The 22,267-nt window shown below is 42.3% G+C and overlaps 1 protein-coding gene across 1 annotated transcript in view; it reads right to left on the bottom strand.

The window, feature by feature from the left end:
* TGFBR3 (transforming growth factor beta receptor 3) overlaps positions 1–22,267 on the bottom strand; it is a 178,768-nt gene that overhangs the window by 52,115 nt on the left and 104,386 nt on the right. Inside the window, exon 5 of the mRNA XM_084851937.1 lies at positions 5,477–5,660. Coding sequence (XP_084708063.1) covers positions 5,477–5,660 — 184 coding nt within the window. The remainder of the gene's footprint in view (positions 1–5,476; positions 5,661–22,267) is intronic.

Here is a 22,267-nt window from a genome sequence, read left to right as displayed (position 1 = left end):
CTGCTGAATCAGACCAAGCAGAGCGGCCAACCAGATGCCTACCGGAAGCCCACAAACCCACATGAGGGCAATAACCCTCTCCTGCTGTTGTTTCCCAGCAACTGTACCCACTGGCCTGCAGCCTCTGTTGTTGGATAGCCACCCATCCCCACCCTGGTTCCCTCCAGATGTTTTGGACCACAAGCCCCAGCATTCCTGGTCGTTGGCCATGCCGGCTGGCTTGAAGGGCACTGAAATCCAAAATGTCAAGAGGACACCAAGTTGAGAAAGATGCATATAGTCATCATGACTAGTAGTATGCATTGATAGCCTCATCCTCCATGGATTTGTGTAATCCCCTTTCAAAACCATCTAAGTTGGTGGCCATCACTACTTCTTGTGTTACCAAATTCCAGTTTAACTATACACCTTGTGAAGAAATACTTCCTTTTGTCTGTCAGGAATCTACCACCATTCACCATCATTGGATGACTTGGGGGTTGTACTATTATGTGAGAAGAAGAAAAACTTATCTCTATCCACTTTCTTCACACAATGCATAAAGTTATAAATATCATAGCTATCCTTTCTCAACATTTTTCTAAACTAAAAAGCCCCCAGCATTGTAACCTTGGTGAGTTGCTATAACTTCTTTGTGAACCTTTTCCAGCTATACACAGTATCCTTTTTGAGGTGAAGCAACTAAAACTGTGCACCAGAGGTCCCCAATGTGGCGACTGCAAAGGGACTTCAAACAGCACCTATGACACTCTCCAATCCCTACCCCCTTCAAAAATGTATTTTTAATATAAAACTTGAAAAAATTAGGCTGTCAGGTTCTCCTTCCTGATCCTGCTACTGATCAGCTGATCAGCGGGCAGGAAGAGAAGGAAAGAATTGCTTCCTGGCTGTGCCCAATCTTCTTCCTTCCAGACAGACTTTTCCCCTTTGCTCTCTCTCTGCCTTCACTCCCAGCTTCTAGCCTTGCTATTTCTCTCCACCAAATGGTTTTCCCTTCCCCATCCTTAGCCTTCTTCTTTCTCTTCCTTCCTAGCCCCTAGCCTTGTTCTTTCTCTCCCACTCACCCCTTTATCTTGCTGTTTCTCTCTACCCCCAGCCTCTAGCCTCGCTCTTTCTTGCTCTACCCCTTTGCCTTTCTATTTCCCCCTTCCTCCCAGCCTCTAGCTTCACTATTTCTTTCCCACACACACACTTTTGACTAGCCAGGGCCCCACGAGAGCCATTATGTGACTAGCTACATCTTCCATGGGAGCCATCTTGTGGCAGTGCCCACAGCAGTTTCTCAAATGCCCAAATGTGCCCATGGGTCCAAAACAGTTGGGGACCTCTGCTGTACACAGTATGCCAAGTGTGGCCACACACAGATTTGTATAAAGGCGCTACAAGATTGGCACTTTTATTTTTGATCCATTTTCATGTTAAATTATTTTTGAATTCTTATTTTGCCTTCTTCTCTAGAGGATCTTTCTATGTAAACTATAAGAGACTAAATCTATTCATGTAGCTTGACAGAGCGCTCCCCAAACATCTGTTAAGTACCCTGCCAGATGGGATCTCAAAGCAGTAGATACTCTGCCAACTCCTCCCACACAGATGACGGAAAGTGATCCTGAAGTTGTCCATGCCGAACTCAAATTAATGCACAAAAAAAAGCAACACAAATTTAATTCTCAGTACTAGCAACACAATATTTTTAAACTGGTAAATGGCTTGCCAACCATTTCTCCAGGAAAATCTCCACATGTTAGAAGGCAAATTCACTGTAAGAGATTTCCTGTCTTTTCATTATGAGTTTCTGGAACCTCTCCTGTTCCAATCAACAATATTTCCAAGTAAGGGTCTCTACAATATTTCAGTTTCTTTCAGTTGTTTACTTAAACTTTTAACATTACTATTGCTGCTATTTTCTAAATCATATACTATTTAGTTGACTTATAACCAATGCTCATTGGTAAAGCACATGCTGTGCATATAAAAGGTCCCAGTTTCTATCCTTGGCATCTCGAGGTACAACTGGGAAAGACTCCTGTCTGAATCGGTGGAGAGCTACTACCAATCTCCTGTCTGAATCCATGGACAGCTACTACTAGAATTATGCTAAAAAACACAAAACACCACAACCAAAATATCTCACAAGTTCCACAGCCATGGAGGAGAAGTTGACCCGGTCAAATTTCTTTTCTGCCCCAAACTTCCAATTTGATATAAAATTTAAATGTGACAAAAATTCTGCTGAGCCTGATCTATACTAAATTCTTCCGGTTATTAATTTCAAGACCTGATTTTATATATATATATATATATATATATATATATATATATAAAATATATGAATAGTCAACTGGGGTGAGGGGCAATGATGGATCTAGCTCAGCATCAGTCACCACTGGAACATCAGATAAGAACATAAGATTGTAAAAAGAGCCGTGCTGGATCAGAACAAATGCCTATCTAGTGCATCATTCTATTCCCACAGTGGCCAACCAGACACCCATGGGAAGTCCACGAACAGGACTGGAGTGCAACAACACCCTTCCATTTATATTTTCCGGCAACTGATATACAAACACATCTGGCCACTGATACTGGAGGTAATATATAGCTATCATGACTATCCTTACTTATACAATAGCCAGGATCTTAAACCAATTCAAAACATTATCTTGGTTTGTTTCAAAACTGCAGGCCCTACTTTTCCTTTCTGAATCTCAGTAAAGGTTTATTAGACATATACATTGGTTGCCATGATCTAGTTTGTTGTTCAAAATAGGGGTGCCTTTGTTACATACCTGCTGTCTATTTATTCTACTAGGAATTCTCACATCCTTGTATATGGAAAATAATAAAATAGCAGTTTCCTACTTTCCAGGTCAGTGTTTTCAAACTTGATTTTATTACACTTATATCCTTCCTTAATTCCATCTTGGAACTCAAGACAGCATACATAGGGTTCCCAGCTGGATTCCCATCCAAGCACTGACCAGAGCCATAACTGCTTAGCTTCAGCCAGGTTGCCGTATCTTATTTATTATCATTGCTGGGGGCCTCTAGGCATTATAGCAGTAGTGTGTGGGAGTTGCTTTTCTGTGCATATGTCTTCAGCATGGCTATAACAATTATATTATTATTATTATTATTATTACATTTCTATACCGCCCAATAGCAAGAGGTCTCTGGGCAGTTTACAAAGATTAACAATCAATGGGCCGCCACCCATGGGTGGCGCCAATCACGTAGGTCCTTAACACACAATTGTCACCTGATGAAGATCAGGCAACAAGGACCTGTGGTGGTGAGCCTTTGAACATCACATCCTTTTCCTTCAAGTATCATATGCTTAAACATTACTGCTTTTCCATGAATTTTCATGGAAAAGCAGTTCGTAAACAGACAAGTCAATGTAGAAAGCATTCCTTAAAGCCATTGTTCCTTAACTATAGAAAGTTTGAAAACTGCTGCTCCAAATCATTTGCAGTGTATGCATGTTTCCATTTACCAAACACCTGGTCTCTCTCACTATGTTTGTGCAACACATCTTAAGCTCACCTTCAGACACAAATTTAATCCTAGTAATCTTCACCTGTCCTTCTTTACTGTGTGGTTCATATAATAGTATGTAAAGAATTGTAAACAGCAAGGTATCTGATGAGGATTATGTAGGTGCTTGGAGCAACAATTGCCAAAGAAAGCAAAGCACTGGAAGTATATAATGCAAGTGACCGATTACCTTCTATGTACGCTGCCAGCTTGCTTGCCTGAAATGAAGAAGCATAACCTGGCTGCTACTATTTCTTTTGGGCAGCACCTCTGTCTTAAAAAAGGAGAAGACAGTGTTTTGCTCCTTTCTATACAAATTAGGTGTTACCATCCAATTCCTCGCCAACATGACCCAAAGTTGGAGTAAATCTGAGTGCTCCTGGCATAACAACAGGAGACTTTTTCTGAGCATATCAGAACCATTCATCACGTATCAGCTTCCCTCAATAAAATTATTATTGCTAAGGGTTATATATCAGCAGCAAGATTTCTTCCCAGCTATAACTCTTTTCTTAAAAGGTTTAACTCTAGGATAATCAAGAACCAAAGGAATTACACTCCAGGAGTTAAAAAAAATATGTTGAAAGGGGAGAGTGAGTTTCAGCACTGAAACTGGAATGTTAATTGAGGTGGATTTTGAACTACTGTTAAGTAATTAATGCCTTGTTAAATCCTTCTGTGCAATGGGGATAAAGGAAGACAGAAGGAGAACCAGTCACTCAGAAAGGTTACAGAGCAAATACACAAGTGGGCAAACCAACTAAGCTACCAGGAGACCTACATGGAAAAAACAAAGAAAGAAATGTAGGCAATAAGGCGATATGGTAGACTCCATCATGGGCAATCTGAAGTAGCATTGTTGGACCATTTCACAAAGACAACACTCACACCAAATCCTGCTATTATGAATTGCTCAACACAGAAGTGTTCTTTTAAAGAATGAAGTCCATCTCAGGGACCACAAATTGGAGACTGAAAGGAAGAACCTAGGATCTCTCTCAAAATTCAAAGAATTAGTCATTGTGACGCAAAAGAGGATTACAATGAGAGGTGCTCCACTGCCCTAAATATGGGGAAAGGCTTTCTCAGTCACGGAACAAACCAATCTATCTGTACTACAGTTTCCCCATCTCTGCAGTGGAAATTATCATAGCCTCCTGACAAGGTAGTAGTGAGAATGGATACGTCATAGACTAAGGCTGCCATTCTAAGTGCTTAGTAGGGAGTAAAACTCACTGGACTCACTGGGATTCAACTTCTGAAAAATATGCTTATAATTAAATAGCCAGCATTTTTTGAGATAAAACCAGTACATTAAAAATGCAATAATCTATGGTAACAAAGATACAGCAAGCATAGCAACACTAAGCCTAGACTTTAACACCATCACATCACTGCCTTGGGTTCCTAAAGGAGGAAAAAAGGTGGGATATAAAAGAAATAAGTAAGTAAGTAAGTAAGTAAATAAATCTAATCATAACTACTTTCTCATCAGCCACTAGTTGTCCAGATAGCCACAAGCAGGGGAATGGATGGCCAATACCTTCCCAGTCCTTCAGACTGGCCTTCTGGCAAATCCTGTTGCTATAGCAGTTACTCCCTCCACCTTTTATCCCTCACTTCTGGGTTGGCAACTTGGGGGGGGGGAGGGGCGGTGTCAAGTGGAACCCCTCAGCGGGTCAGATTTGGCACAGTGGTCTCCAGTCACTGTTCCCTATAACTGGTGCTATATACATATACATACACACATACACATACACACACACATACACAGCATTCCAACTGTTGCCATGACAAGTGTGCAAAGGAAGCAATTTCTGGAGTGATATTCCTGTTCAATGCTGATAGGTGAATTCCCAAACAAGAGCTTCTAAAATAAACTTTAATAAAATACCATTCTGTAACATACAGTCTTACTAGTTTTGTTTGCAAAACTTACCTTCACCCACTTTGATGTAAATGTTTCTGGATATTTTGAGTTCAGTGAAAGAAGTTACTGCCCCATATTCCTTTTGGGCCCACTGTAACAGATGCTTATTTCCTTGTGGGAGGGGCTTTTCCTCTATTTTTGCCGACAAGGAGAAGTTTTCTTTCTCAAACAGCACAATGGAACCTGCCGAAACCTGAGGAGAACAGAAACATCCTTTTAATGTGATATTCAATCCAATCAAGCCAATCATTCCTCCAAACAGTCATTTAAATCCATCACACCAAAAACTGTTCATCGCAGGGGTTCTTGCCATAACATCTGCTAAACAGATGATATTGTAAACCATTCGGACAAGGTGCATTCACTTTAAATATGGCATTGTAAGAGAGAACATGAGGATGAATTCTCCTCAGCAGACAGTGATAAATGGCAAAAGGCTTCATTTGGCTGAGGATGTGTTTCTGTTGAGGGGGGGGGGTTCATTGCTACTTCCTTGACAGAAAAATAGGTGTCCAGTGGTTTCTAATGTGTGGCCCAAAATATTAGAGATTAAGCACAGCAGACCTTTCTCCACTGTATGCATAGATTAATGAATGAGCAAAACAAAAGCACAAATACTATCTAATTAAGAAGGTCCTACACAGATATTTCCACTCAATACTTCAAGAGACATGTGTGACCCCATTACAGAAGGGCTTTAAAAGTTACTGTAGAACTGAGTAACAGCTTAAGCTATGATCATGCCATACAAAGCAGAGGATGGAATTTCAAAAGTATCTGCTGCAGATATGGCTCCCAGTACCGGACTTTGTGCATTTCAGTGTCCTGTATTATCAGCCTTCCTCATCATTTCAGTGGCGGAAGCAGCTTCACCTATTACCTTCTTGACACACGCAGAACAGTAAATTAAACAATGGAGCTATTGGGAGGTGGGGGAGCTCCATGGGTAAACAAAGCACTCACACCTGCAAGACACTGCCAGTCAGGACAATGAGATATAAAGCAAAACCCTGCAAGTTTACACAGGGTGCCTGTTTTCCTGCATAGAGGGAAGCAGGATATGGGCATTTTCTGTTGCATCTACTGAGCTTTCTCATCCGTACAGAATTCACTCCGGTATGTATTTTACTGCATTGCATCAGCAATTATTACAGTATGATTAATATTGCATGATCACCATTTCTCTACCTGTATCTATTATTCATTTATTTAAAATATTTCTTGGCCGCCTTTCAGGGCAGAAGCCCTCCCAAGGCGGCTTACAACAATAAAATACATATCCCTGGCAAGACTTCATTCTACTGCACTTTTGACATTCAGGTTCACAAATAGTTTGAAACCAAGTAAGACATCTGCAGTGAAACACCAGCAATGTATCGATAAAGGGGCTTGAAATAAATGAACATACGACGTGGCCATATACTGAATCAGACGATCAGTCCATCTGGGCCAGCATAGTTGGGACAATACTCTTCCTTAGGGGGGTGATGCAGGCATTTTCTAATCAAGGTCAAAATTTTCATGGACAGCCTGAGTTAAACCATGTTCTGATGTCAAATTCTGCTTAGTTCCAGCAGGATAAATCCAAGCAAGCCCACTGGAGCAATGAAATACACTCCTCTGGCATAAACAGAGCTCATCTTGGCTAAGAGATAGATAGGAGTTATTAAAGGCTTCTATGTCAAATAGTTATAAATGTCTATCCATGGATCATATCTACAGTACATGAAAGGAGAACTGTAATGATGTTTTTGAGACATAGGATTCTCATTATTAAGCCTGCTCTGTGAAGAGACACTGGCTTACAAACCAACATTTAAATTGCTGCGGAGCAGTTCACATCATATCAAATCCACGTAAAGAATGCTCTGATGGCAGCGAGGCGTCACAGGGAGATGCTCTTATGGCTTATGCTCTTTTGCTGACAACACAGAGGATATGATCAGGGCTTCACTGCTTCCTATCATGTCACCTCCTTCACATCTCTGTCAGCCATTAACATTTAAGTGATCCTTCGATGGTATTAACTTGCAGTTTGCAATGACTGAGCACACGGCTGGTAAAGGCTTCAAAAAGTACCAGGAATCAGTGGGCTTTGGAGCAGCCCTCCAACACTTGACAATTCACTTCCATGAATTTAGGAAGATACTCGGCCCCTCCATTATTTGAGCCTGGTATGCACTGCATCAAGGGAAGACAACTCAATGCTCTCCAAATGTTTGGACTACAACTCCCACAAACACCAGCCAGCATGGTCAATGGTCAGGAACTGTGGGACTTGTAGTCTGAGACATCTGGAGGGCACCAGGCTGTTGCAGCATAATTTGGTTCTGCATATCTGTCAGGGCTGATGGGGCTAAAACCAGGAACCCTCGGCTGTGTGCAGAGCTGTCCTGTGGGTGAGCCACCAGGGCTGCAGTTTGGAGCAATGGCTTGGACTGTAAAGGCTTCTCATGTACTTGACTCGCTCTACCAATCCAAGCTGGACATGGGCTCTTCTTCCATTAAAGGGCAATAAAAATAGAGATGGGCCAACGAGTGAGGTTCGAAAGCACCAGGATTCTCCGAACATCATCTTGCTGCCCACCTCCTGCCCAATGTTTCATGTTTGCAATTGTTGCTTGCTCTGCGGGAAAGTGAAACTTCTGCAAATCAAGCAGCAATTGAACAGGAGATCTGTGCAAGTTTCTCCAAATTTGAAGAAACTTCCTCCATAAACGTGGGGCTAATTCAGTTTTCACAGGAAATCTGCACAAATTGAACTGGGAATTGGGAACAAGACAAACGTGAACACATGTTCAACAATTTACGAATATTTTCAGTGGATACATGCTTGCGCTCACATTCAGAGTGTCAAATGGGGCACACTCGCATGTTTTGCGAGCAAAAATGAAATTCTCATACATCTCCAAATAAAAAGCTTCCTGTTCAGGACAGGACTTTGCCTGAACAACAGTTGTCTTCCTGGCTCTGCTGTGCTCTGATTCTTGGCTCTATCTCTGCTGTGGCTCCTGACTCCAACTTGACAGCTGCTCATTACTCAGCTCTGACTACAACCCCATCCCCCACCTTGTGCTTGGGGACGCTTCCGTGACAAAACAAAATAAGGATGTGCTGGAGAAAGGTGGGAAAAATCTGTTGACATGCTTTTTTTCATTCCTGCTATGGGAAAGACCTTCTGTATGATAAAAGTCCTGGAATATGAGAAGTAATTTTTTTTAAAATAAATTAATAAAAATAAAGAAAATATCCATGAGCATGTGCAGAGTGCTTTTCCCTCAACACCACCAGCTCTTTTTAAGAGTGAAGCACTGATTCTATGGAGCCCATTGGAACTGCAGACCAGGTGGGTTGGCACGTTTTGTAAATCTGGCAGTTCTCTGTGGCGGGATACAAGTCAGCACATGTCTGCGACCATGACATGTGAGCCAAGTGTATATGCAATTTTCCACCCTATCCCAAATACTGCAATTTGTCAGGATGGGGCCCAGGCTCCCTGTTGAGTCTGAAGATTCAGATTCAGAGGCGGGGCTAGGAGAGGAACAGAGGGTGTGTGTGGGGGTGGAATTCCCCAAGTCTCTCCAGGAGCTAGCAAAGAACCTTCCCAGGGGCATATCAATCAGGAGGGTCAGGTATAGATACCTCCCTCCCGGTGAGAAATCAGCTTCTTTCAGAGGGGGGGAAGGGCACAAATTGATGGATGCAAGAGTCTGCTGTCGATCCAAGAGGGTGGACCTTATGAGAGGAGGGAGGTGCTCTGCCAGGCTTGCCACCCTCCGCAGGCAAGGAAGGGAGGACCCACCCTGAAGGAGGAGCTCAGAAAGCCATTCGGTTACTACATAGTAGCCTATAGTTAGTTGGGCAGCAACTCTCTTCCCTACTGAAGTTTCTCTATCAGAGGACTCAACTTAGCTAATCAGACCCTAAGCTAATTAGCTAATTTATTAGCAGTTACAGGAACTCTGGGGGAAAGCGACCATGTTGCACTTGAGTTCTTGGTTCTAAGGGAAGCAAGAGCCGAGTGTAGTCAAACGCGTACCCTGGATTTTAGGAAAGCTGATTTTAATAAACTCAGAACAATGATCAGTAAGGTCCCATGGCAAGCGACGCTAACGAGAAAAGGAGTCCAAGATAAGTGGGAGCTTTTAAAAAAGGAAATTCTCAAGGCACAATCACAAACAATTCCAACAAGAAGAAAAGGTGAAAGACAACAGAAGAAGCCAGTGTGGCTTCACAAAAAGCTTAGGGATGACCTGAAAACAAAAAACGACACATATAGGAAGCGGAGAGCAGGCCAAGTAACAATGGAAGAGTACAGGCAGGTAGCACAGAATTGCAGGGATGGCGTCAGGACGGCTAAAGCTGAGAAGGAGCTGAGGTTAGCGAGGGATACTAAAAACAACAAAAAGGCTTTCTTCAGCTACATGCATAGTAAAAGGCAGAGAAAAGAAAAGGTGATTCAGCTATTAAATAAGGATGGCAAAACGATAACAGATGACAAAGAAAAGGCAGAGGTGCTCAATTCCTACTTTGGCTCAGTCTTCTCCCAAAAGTGGGTCTATGACCCCCCGGCAAAGGCGAAGTACAGGCTGAAGGGGCAGGATTGCAGGTTGAGATCGACAGGCATATGGTCAAATAACACCTAATTACTTTGAATGAGTTCAAATCTCCAGGGCCAGATGAACTGCATCCTAGAGCAATAAAGGAACTGGTAGAAGAACTCTCAGAACCGCTGTCTATTCTCTTTGAGAAATCAGGGAGGACGGGGGAAGTGCCAGATGACTGGAGGAGGGCTAATGTTGTTCCTATCTTCAAAAAGAGTCAAAAGGAGGAACCTGGGAAGTACAGACCAGTCAGTCTGACATCAATCCCTGGGAAAATTCTGGAGCAGATGAAAAGCAATCCATCTGGAAGCACCTTGAAAACAATGCCGTGATTACTCGAAGCCAACGTGGATTTGTCAAAAACAAGTCCTGCCAGACAAATCTGATCTCATTTTTTGATCAAGTCACCTCCCTTGTAGACCGTGGGAATGCTGTAGACATCATATACCTCGACTTCAGCAAAGCTTTCGACAAAGTGCCCCATGATATCCTGATGAGCAAACTAGCTCAAAGTGGGCTAGATGAAACAACGATCCGGTGGATCCACAGTTGGCTACAGAATCGGACTCAAAGAGTGCTTATCAATGGGACCTTCTCAAACTGGGGAGAGGTAACGAGTGGGGTACCGCAGGGCTCAGTCCTGGGTCCAGTGCTCTTCCATATTTTTATTAATGACTTGGAGGAGGAGGTGCAGGGAATGCTGATCAGATTTGCAGATGACACAAAACTGGGCAGGATAGCTAATACTTTGGAAGACAGAAACAAAATTCAAAGTGATCTGGATAGACTGGAGCACTGGGCAGAAAACAACAGAATGACATTTAATAGGGATAAATGCCAAGTTCTGCACCTAGGAAAAAGAAACCAAATGCACAGTTACAAGATGGGGGATACATGGCTCAACAACACTACAAGCGAGAAAGATCTTGGAATTGTTGTCGATCACAAGCTGAATATGAGCCAACAATGTGATGTGGCTGCAAAAAAGGCCAATGCTCTTTTGGGCTGCATTAATAGAAGCATAGCTTCCAAATCCCGGGAAGTACTAGTTCCCCTATACTCAGCACCGGTTAGGCCTCATCTGGAGTACTGTGTCCAGTTCTGGGCACCACACTTTAAGAAGGATGCAGACAAACTGGAGAGGGTTCAGAGGAGGGCAACCAAGATGATCAGAGGACTGGAAACAAAGCCCTATGAAGAGAGACTGAAAGAACTGGGCATGTTTAGCCTTGAGAAGAGAAGATTGAGGGGAGATATGATCGCGCTCTTCAAGTACTTGAAAGGTTGTCACAGAGAAGAAGGCCAGTATCTCTTCTCGATCATCCCAGAGTGCAGGACACGGAATAATGGGCTCAAGTGACAGGAAGCCAGATTCTGGCTGAACATCAGGAAAAACATCCTGACTGTTAGAGCAATACGACAATGGAACCAATGACCTAGGGAGGTGGTGGGCTCTCCCACACTGGAGGCATTCAAGACAAGGCTGGATCTGTCAGGAATGCTCCGACTTGGATTCCTGCCTTGAGCAGGGGGTTGGACTCGATGGCCTTGTAGGCCCCTTCCAACCCTACTATTCTATGATTCTATGATCCTGAAGGCAGCCTTTACTGACTCTAATGATTTGAAAGGCTGATGTTAGCTCAACGGAAGAGTGTGGACTGCAAGTCCACTCTCTGACTACTTTACAGCTCAGGAGGAGGGCCTGGAATCACCACAGCAATCACTTCACCTCAAAAGATCCCCATACCTGCTAGCAACTGGGCAAAAGGGATGGATGAACAGGGCTCCAGCTCCAGAGGTCTCTCATTAAGTGGAGATTTGTCTTGTTCAAGCTATTCATTGCCCAGCTTAAGGAAGGATGTGTTGAGACTACCAGGAGATAAACTGCCAGAAGAAGGTTTAATGAAATGTACAACAATGACATTTGGAGCCCTTCTTTTATAGAAGACGGGGTATGCCCTTGTAGCATCTCTAGTTAAAATGATGTATGAAGCATTACATTGAATAGAACTTTTTTTAATATAAATGTTTTATGATAGTCACATGACCAGCAACAACTAAAGGGATCATCAAGAGTTGAAGCAGATGTTAGTCCAAACGTTTTGAATTATTCTGGCAAAGAGAGAGGAGTTCTTATGCTGCTTCTTTTTCTTTTTGGCTTGGGTGAAAAGAACTCTTGGTACAAGGGGCATCTCTTCATAAGACAAGATGTGCTATGTGATCCCAATAGAGGCTCCCCATAATAAGAGACCACTAGAAATGGAAAAGAGCATCACATTCACCAGTGCAAACTATATGCGGAATTGGCTGAATTAGGTCATTCTATGTAGACAGAATCGTGTGCCTGGCAAAGAATCAGGAGTGCTTCACACACAGGACATTTTCCCTCCTTGGATGCTTCTTGGAGTGGAAAATGTATACCCCTGTGCACAACACCACACATGAAAAACACATAAATGTCAATTTTGACTAGAGATCCTACACATTTCAAAATCAGGCAGGTCAGAGATAAAGAGAAATTAAACTTTAAACAAAACAAAACTCTTTTTTACAACTACAGACAATGGAACTGGAGCAAATTCCTTATCTTCACCAATACTGTATTATGCTTGTGTCAATAATATTTATTTCCTTAAATGAAGTTTTAGAATATTGGTGTCTGTCCAGTCAGACAAAACAGATACACATAACTAGTAAAATGTGCATTCTGGGAACACCATATGTGGACAATGAAGAGGCTTATAGTCCCCCTTCATTTTTAAGTATCTGATTTATTATTGAAATAGTTGTTCATTCTGATTTTTAATGTCTAAGGAATGCAGGAGATACGCATATGCTGCAACAATATCTGAGCTTTAAAAAAAGAAACACCTGCTAAGGACACTGTGGTTTTGTGTAAACAATGCTTTGCTGAAATCTATCTATTGTTTAAGGATACATCTGTGTTCTTCCAGATGAATTCAGCCAAGTGTTTTCAAATCCATTTGCAGCATGTTGTTATTTGGAGCAATGCACTGTTGACTTAGTTGTCTGGGAGATATTTGTTGGTCACACTGCTTTAGCAAATGTGCCTAGTGAAACCATCACATCCCTCTATCTCTTCTTGTTGCTTCTGTGCTCTGCTCAAACGTAATGGTCCTTACTTTCCCACCGGAATAAGTTTCCTATGATGCAATCCTTCACACTGTGAGATTTGACAACATCAAAGAGAAGTTATCTATTTTCCTATATTTTGTTCCTCCAAGACAGGACGGAGCTTGATTGAATAGCTCATAGGCTACTGAAAAACACAGGAAATGGGCTCCCAGTGTAGCTTTTAAAATAGATAAATGCATGTGCCCTGTGTATGACCTCCTTTGAAGCCCATGACTGTGTTTAGTGTAGTGCAGGAGTAGGCAAGCTGGTGCCCTCCAGATGTTTTTACTACAAGTCTCATCATCCCCGACCGCTGGCCATGCTGGTTGGAGCATATGGAAGTCATAGTCCAAAACATCTGGAAGGCACCAGCTTGCCTACTTCTGTGCTATAGTACCAGACAGAAGAAGTAGTCTTAAAGCATCTAGAGAGCTACAGAACTGTCCCAAAACTCCAGGCTATAGAAGGCTGAAGGATCTGCAGGTTATGCTGATGCCATAAGCCACACATTGATAATACCACTTTGCTCCTATGCTGTGTAATTTATGAGAGGTTTAATTTATATGGCTTTAACTACCAACATCCAATGTTTGTCTCGTATTACATTATATGACCTCTTCATAGCAAGATAAGAGAGCATGTAGAATGAATAAACTCTTACTACCATATGGTCTGTTTGAAAACTAATTCAAAATGTACATTTTGCTGCCATCCAGAAGAGGCATCTGTTTAAAATTAGATGCCACAATCTTGTTGGCGTGTGTGTGTGTTTCGAAAGCCTCCTGAGTAGTGTCATCTTCAGCACTGGAAAATTCAGGATATAAATATATTAGCAAAGTTATTTCCTAGCCTAGTATCAGAGCAAACAAGTGTTGGTAGTTATTTTGCTAGGACTTTCCACCATCCATACTGGCAAATTTGGAGGATGCAGTCCAGTCTTAGATACAATCTGAGGTCAACCATGGAAATAATAATTTGGAGGCGGGATGTTCACTTATGCCTTGCTTCATTGACCAGAGTTATCTTCCTGCTCATCTCCAGCTACCCACCACTGTCATGCTACCCCAAGAACCTGTCCTGTCCACTTAAAGACAGGACTGGCAGCAGGAATTGTTGGCTTTCAGCCCCAAAACACAGCGCCACAAAGTATTAGCTGAACACGTGCTTCTCTATTCTGGTCCCACCCAATTTAAAGGGCCAAACTGCCCTTCAAGACCAAAAGGGGAGAGAGAAAGCCACTGCATTAACACCCAACACAGATTGGCTTGCTGCTGTTTCCAATATGGAATGCAAAATAATTAACGCTAATTAAGCTTTATGCAACTGCTTAAAAAAAAAAACACATGAAATTTTGCAGTCTGAAATTGAACAGAGGAAGCGAGAGCAAAGGAGGACTCTGCTGCGCCTGCCAGGTCTTGAAGTTTTACTATGAGGGCTTAAGGCTACATTGAATGAGCCAAGCATGTTATTTTCTTTGGACCGCGTTCAAGGAACTCTTCCAAAGAGGGAAAGAAAAGGCAGCCGTCACTTTGTTTCACCACTTTTCATCAAACATTAACTGCTTCCTCTATAGAACTGATCTGTTCAAGGAGAGCTGCTCTTGAAATATCCAAGATGGGGAAGGTGCAAGTGAATTGAGAAGGTAGCTTTCCAAGGCCAACAGCTGGAGTTGCCTGACAAAGTGCTGAGGAACTGGCTAAGCTCCTGAGTATCTTTTAACAGGGACATGGAGGAGAAGGGGGTAAAGGGACTGCAAGATGATGGGTGTTGGGGGCAATATCACATAATTTGAGAGGAGCATCTTTGAATACCTGTTCAACCCAATAAAAGCATGCAGGCAGGTATTTTGCCAATATTATTCCAAGCGCTCAGTTTCAGATTTTCATCTCAGCATGCAATTTAAGAAGTCTGCACTGGGAGACAAGCTGAGTGGCTGAAGGAGGAAGGGGGTGCATTTGCTCTGCAGCAGTAGGGGGAAGCAACCTTCTTTCTGTACAGCAGATGCTCCGCAACATGGAAGCACGATATTGATGAGCTTTCAATTCCAGCTCTAGTGCAACCACTGGAGTATTTGTGTCTGGGGTTATTTTTCCCATCTACCAGTAATGCTATCACCAGCATGCCTTGGTATCAATGGGTTTTTATAGCAACAGGATAGAACAGCCTTCCCCAAGCTGCTGTCTTCTAGATGTTTGGGACTGCACCTCTCATCAGTCCCAGTCAGCAAAGCCACAGGCCAGTGATGATGGAAGTCGTTGCCCCAAATGTCTGGGGCTTTTAACTAGCTTCACCTGCTTCCACATATGTGCAAGCGGGTGACCGCTGAAGGAAATTATGAGATGGTAATCTTTGGACAAATGGAATATGCTTCCCAGCTGGAACGCTGAGTTCTCTAGTTCAACAATGACTGCAAAAAAGCATGCATGCTATTTGTCTGAAGACTACCTGGCCAGCCAACTGCCTGGCTAACAACCCCTCTGCCAAGACTTGTGGTTATGAAAACGTTTTTGCCAAGCACTCTGACAAACTCTGCAAAGGCACCATCTGCCATCACTTATGATTCACTTTTGTAAAAGAGCATGTGATGCACCTTACAAATGTAGTTGTTCGCAAGCCATCACAATGAGCTGCAGGCAAGTTAGCCTTCACACACAGGCAGCTCCGTAAAAGGACCTTTTCCTCCCTATTCTCCAGTCGTCTGCTATGACCTCTTTTGCTCTTCTCAGAACATTTTGGCCAACCATGCTTTGCTTCCCAAAACAAGGCATCCGACTATGACCCTTTGCTGATGAGAAATTCTCTAAATCCAAGAACTCTGGCTGGTCTTTAAAACTATTCATCCACTGGGAAACAATGGAATCCCATGAAGACGACTAACTCTAAAAGAAATGACACAACTTAACACTACCTTCTCCGAAGAGCAAACTCATTGCTCTTCGGTTCTGCTTTGCTCCATAGTTGCCACACCCAAGCCCAGGCTGGAAGGGGCAATCTCCAGTCAGTGGCCTGAGCTGGAAGCTGGAGCTTGAAATACTGAAAGTGCTGCTCTCTTGACTAAGTGAAGACAGGCTCCCAGTATCTACATGAGGCTTCCTACTGCTTGCCAATCACAGTGGCTGATGTCGCACACACCCAGTTCTCTTCTGTGCCTGAAGAGGGCTCTGATACTAAAGCATCTACAACAGCCTTCCCCAACCTGGTGCCCTCCAGATGTGTTGGACTACAACTCTGGCTGGGAGATTCTGGGAATAGTAGTCCAACACATCTGGAGGGCACCAAGTTGGGGAAGGCTGATCTACAGTCTACAGTTGCTCACTAAGCTAGTTACAGCTTCAAAGCCTAAGGTTTAAAGCCAAGAGTACCCGAGAAGGCAGTGAATGTGTGCAATCAGTGGATGCAGGTTGAATCCAATACACAGCAGTTGTTTCACCGCATACCCAACCTGCAAACGAAACCAAGTTGTATGTGCAACTTGCTAAGCTACCCTCTCTTTCAACAGACTTGTGGCAGGCCAGCCAATATGGGTTTGGTTTCGAGTTGGATGCCGGATGAAGAGCTCACTTATGCACTTTGCCATGCGGTAAAGCAACCCCAATACATGCAGCCTACATACCCCCAATCCAACCTGGCAGTACAAATGGGCTTCTGAAACTTCTGTTGCTGATCCGTCTAGACCTTGCATGAAGCCCCAAGCCCACTGAACTTCTCACACACTGAACCTGTGACAAGTGTATCACTTGCCCTCCTGCCTGCCACTTGGCCTCTCCTCTTGCCATCATCTGCCCCTCATTTTTAGTGAGAAACAAAAGTCTATGCACTGGGGTAATGGAAGAGATAATGAAGCAAAATTTGCTACAACAAAAGTGCTCCTCATACAAAGCTGCCCAGGATCAAATGGTTCAGATTAGGCCTGGCCACCACATCCAGCGTTTTTTATCTCATGCTACCTCTGAGATTATGAATATGGCTGCAAACTAGATTCATTTTGTTAACATGTACCAAATACCTACAAAAAACTGGTCTCCCAAAACAGGATGAAATGGGGTTCATCACACGAGGCTGAAATCCTGCATCCATCCTGCTCATGACAGGACTTTCTGCTTCCAGGTTCTTTGCAGGATTAAGTTTGGCTCCTTTACACAGGTGGGCACGTGCTTTAAATCAAGGACTTCCTTTCTCGGGAAGTTCTATATGTTTCTATATGTTTCATTTTGCAGCCACTAGATGGCACTGTGATTATAGGGCACCGCCATCATTACACACAGCTGACAGGTTGGATGAATGTCCATTATTGCATTATCTCTGATCTTTTAAAAAAGCGGGATAATGGTCATAAACTGTGAGAGGGGTCCTGGAGGATCACAACATCATGTAAAGGTCCCGCAAACTTCCATGAACAACCAATCTTGATCACACAATATAAGCCCCATGTAGAAAAGCTCAATAACACAAGCAAAGCAGTTTTATAAGTAGTTACAAAAATGGAAGAGATGTGTAAATGACTAAAAACAATTTAGAGCCTGCCATCCCACCAGCATCGATAGATTTCATATGTATCAATTTGGGGGCAATATGTACACTGTTGTTCCTTCTATTGCCAGATGTCTCTCTCAATTCAGCTGATGCACTTAATACCTCTGTTGACCGGGGAGCTCCTGTTCTTTCCTCTTCCTTTGGTGATGCTAAGATCTGACAAACCTTTCCTCGCCCCATCTGTTACAGCATACAGCTTCAGTTCCAATGGTGATACAGCAGAGGGAAGGACTAAAAAGAACACCTTGCATTGTGGGAAAGGTTGTGTCTTCCAAACTTAGACTTAAATCCAACATTGTGCAAGTGTACTTCTGCTCATGACAGGATTTCCCCTTGCTTTCTTCCAGTGGAAGCTGTGCTCCACACCTTGGATAGCTCCTTTAGAGTTCTGACTGAAACCTGGAGCGGATTCACAGCCCCACTGACATCGGAACCACTAGCCTCCAATGCGTTCTTCCTCCCTGCAGCCTCCAACACACCTTCCAAATCTGCTCTGGAGGGTTCCCCAACTCTCCAGAGCAGATTTTTTTTGGGGGGGGGCGTCCAGTGAGGAAGGAAAACTGTTCTGCCAGGAGTTCCTGTTCTGCTGCTGTGCAGTCAGAGTTAGATACAACCCTAAGTTATGCTTTGCTACTGAATATATACCAACATTATTCTTATATTTTCTTTCCCAACACTCTGAAATTGCCTGAGCTTTCGTGCCCATCTAAGTGGTGGCTTAGGCAGATTATTGTAATTTTTAAACTTCAGAATATTCTGTGAATTAACCTTCTCCAATCAGGTGCCCTCCAGATATTTTGGATTTCAACTCCCATCAGCCTCAGCCAGGATGGCCAATGGTCAGGAATGCTGGGAGTTATCATCCAAAGCATCTGGAGGGCACCAGGTTGGCGAAGGGTGCTACTGATCGTTCTTTCCCATGTGGGACCGTGACACCATTGGTTGCTATTTGCTGACAAATAGCATTTGATTTGTTTTTAATCAAATATTGTAACTCTCATGACTAACTTAAGTGCCATTCATTTCAATGGGTCTACTCTAGGTAGGATTAACACTGGATACAATCAATAGTGTTTCCAAGGCAGAGACTTGGTTCGCATGATACAGCAGATTATTGGGGGTTAAATAACCCATGATGAGCTATGGCGCATGCTGCTGCTGTTTTGAATATGCAAGCCCCGACCGGGCCGATCAGGGGTTGGGACATTTGTGAGAACCTGGCTATTGTGGATTATTCGAGGGTTAAACAACCCTCACATAACCTTCAATTAGTAGTAGGGTTATATGGGGGTTGTTTAACCCTTGTATAACCCACAATAACTGGATTCACAGGACACCGCCCAACCCTCAATTAGGGGTTGCATATTCAAAATGTCAGCTGCACACATTCAGCGTGAGCCAACCATGTTGTGCAAACTGGTCCAAAGTATTTGTTTGAATGTTATTTAATGTGCCTTTTAGATATGCCTGAATTAAGTCTTGTTTTTCTTAATAAATCTAATTTTTCTTTAGTAATTTCTTTGTTTAGCCCAGAGGTTGTTCAAAGCTCTTTCCATATAAACATAATATGGAAGTAAATGCAGTAGCCTAGAATGTCACCTGAATCACATGAGAATGGTATATATAGACCTGATCATCTAAGTAACTAATTTGTGTGAATCCCAACTAGGTGCAAGGGTATAAAGAAAGGAATGCTACTCAGAGTGAAACTCCAACATGAAAACACTTATGAGTGTTTTTAAAAAAAGACATTTTGTGGCAGTTCTAAGAGCGGTGTGGTGTGGTGAAACGTGTGGTGTTTCACTGTAACAGTGAAATAAAAGAAATCTCTCAACTATGGGAAGGAACTTCATTAGGTATACATAAAAGATACATGTTGATGGGGTGTTGTGGTGTGTTGAATAAAACGCTACATAAATAAAGGGAACAGTATTAAAATGGCTGTTAGGAATTCAAAGAAATTTAATGCTATACCAGTCCCACCGCCCCTCAGTAAACAGAAATTCATTCTAAATCATTGAAGAGACATTTTTACAAAAAATGCAAAAAATACATGTGTGCAGAATCAAAGTTTCATTTGAAATAGTGTGCATTTTTATCCAGCCATTAAGTATGGGAAATTCACACCAGATGGGGATGGAGATCCTTACTGACTTTTATTTAATTGCCCTAGAAATAAATATGATAGGCAGGAGAGTCCATATCTTTGACACTATGATTGTTTATGTTTCTTACTAGGATTCGCTTCAAAAACTATGCCACCTTATTAAGGAAAAAAAAGCCCTTGCAACACCGCTAAGGACATTTTCAGCTTGAACTATCTGATGAAAAAGAGATCCTCATACTGGGGACAACTTGAACACCTGAGTAAACCCTGTCATGAGCAGTGCATTTATGAATGGAATAGCCTTCCCCAACCTGGTGCCTTGCAGATGGGTTGGACTACAGCTCCCATCATTCCCAGCCAGCATGGCCAGGGATGATGGAAGTTGCAATCTAAAACACCTGTAGGCACCAAGTTCGGGAAGGCTGACTTACAAGATCCAAAACAGCAGCAGATCAGTTGATTTTCTATTAAATACTAAACTGGTAGGTGGATAGTAAGCCCTGTGTGGATATTCAGGAATGTCTGATTTGCTCCAGCTCCCATGCAGTGTTGTGTCATATGAGCCAATCCTATAGGCAGTTGTACTGCAGCGCTACCTGACAGGACTGGAATACAAGTGCCAGCAGCACTGATGGGAAAGGGTAGATCATCTCCTATATGGCACTGATGTGACTTCGCGTAGACACAGATTACGATTTATCAAAGGGTAGCATAATACAGTATACATGTAACACCTTAGTAACCAGATCGACTGTATTGTTCTGCTGAGCGTAAAAAGAATTTGACAAGATATGTAGATGTGCGATTAAGACTGCAATAAAATGGCAGGTATTTTATTATGTAAAAATGTATACCCTACTTTATAGCAAGGGGACATTAAGTACCCCATAGGTCTAATCTCATCTTAGCACCTATTTCTAACATGGCAATTTCTCTTGACAATATACAGCATATGTCAAAAATACTTAAGACAGTCCTATAGTTTCAATGTATCAGTCAGCAGCAAATGATTTTTTTCATTCAAAATGTAAAAAACAGATAACAAAAGGAAAGAAGCTAAGGCATGAAATGCTGCTTGTAGTCATAATTGAAGATGATAGTTAGCTTCAAAACACTTCATTCCATAATTTCCCAACCATAACTACCACCTTGGCTATTTCTGCCCCATTATTCTATGTAGGATTAATAAATCCAAGTGCAGAGTAAAACTGCAGTGGAAGAGCTTATATAAAAAAGATCACTTTGAATTCGGAATGTAGATTCCTGGCAAATTTTCAAAATATATTTAGGGACATGAGAAAGCGATTTTTTATTTTTATTTTTTTACTTTGGATGTTAATTTTAAATATTCTTAAAGAGCATAGGGAAAGAAGAAGAAGGGAGGTAATTAGCAGCCAAATTACTTAAGCAAAGCTTGGAAGGATGGTTAATTGTTTTATGGCTTTGGATTTAAAAAAATAAACCTTTAAAAATCCCATAAAATTACATATATATGTTTAAATTATGTTTAGCAAAGCTGCCCCTTTCCCTCTCTTCTTTGACTTGGAATCATATAAGGTCACTGTTTATTCACATTTTATAACTAGTTATACATTTCCAACTCTACCCTCCTCTCCTCTTAGCCTGGTGTTCAGCTCACATCTGGGTTGATTTAACAAGTGATTCGAAATGAAGCCTCCCGATTTCCCGTTAAATACTAGGCACAGGAAAAGAAATAGCACTTGTTTTTCAGTGAGTTTTGACAGTCATCCAAAATCCAGTGCAAACCAAAGAGCTGCCTGTGGTTTGATGGCAGAAGCCCAACATTTCTGAAACGTATTGGGGGAAGTAGCAAACCCAGCTTCACTAGAAATAATGACACAGCTTTACCTTTCTAGAAAGGCATACAGGACTCATAAGTTACCAGCCTTAAGTAGAGCAACCATTTATTTTTGCCACAGTGTATGTGTTTGTTTTTTAAATCTCTGAGCATGTAAGCAACTCCTTTAAAGCCAGTGGGGTTACTTACCTATGTACAGATATTAACATAAGCAGGTAGTGCACTTCTCAAAGTCTACCTCTGCATCCTCAGGGTCCCTATCCTGGAAACTCCCAGATGTAACACAAAGTTACTAAAGTCAATACTTGTGAACAAGGGGTTAAGGCAGACAGGTAGGCAGACAAATCCCTCGTCCAGATTTCTGTGTAGGGTTCACAGGAAACTTTGCCACATGCCTCATTAATTTCTATAGCTCTGCATACACGAGCGGATGCTTGTTAATCCTTTTCCAATGAAAGCACTGATGGCTTCGAATGTGTGGGAACTACGGTGGCCACTTATGGATCACTAAAAAAGAGGAAATGCATCACCCCCAAAGGGGGCAAAAGAAGGTGCATATTTGCATCATATTTACATAATTTATATGTATAGAAGCAAATTTA

This window comes from Heloderma suspectum, chromosome 4 (assembly GCF_057233095.1).
Source record: "Heloderma suspectum isolate Gila_16-S chromosome 4, 16-S_ref, whole genome shotgun sequence".
Lineage (NCBI taxonomy): Eukaryota > Metazoa > Chordata > Lepidosauria > Squamata > Helodermatidae > Heloderma > Heloderma suspectum.
This window is presented reverse-complemented; position numbering and strand designations above follow the sequence as displayed.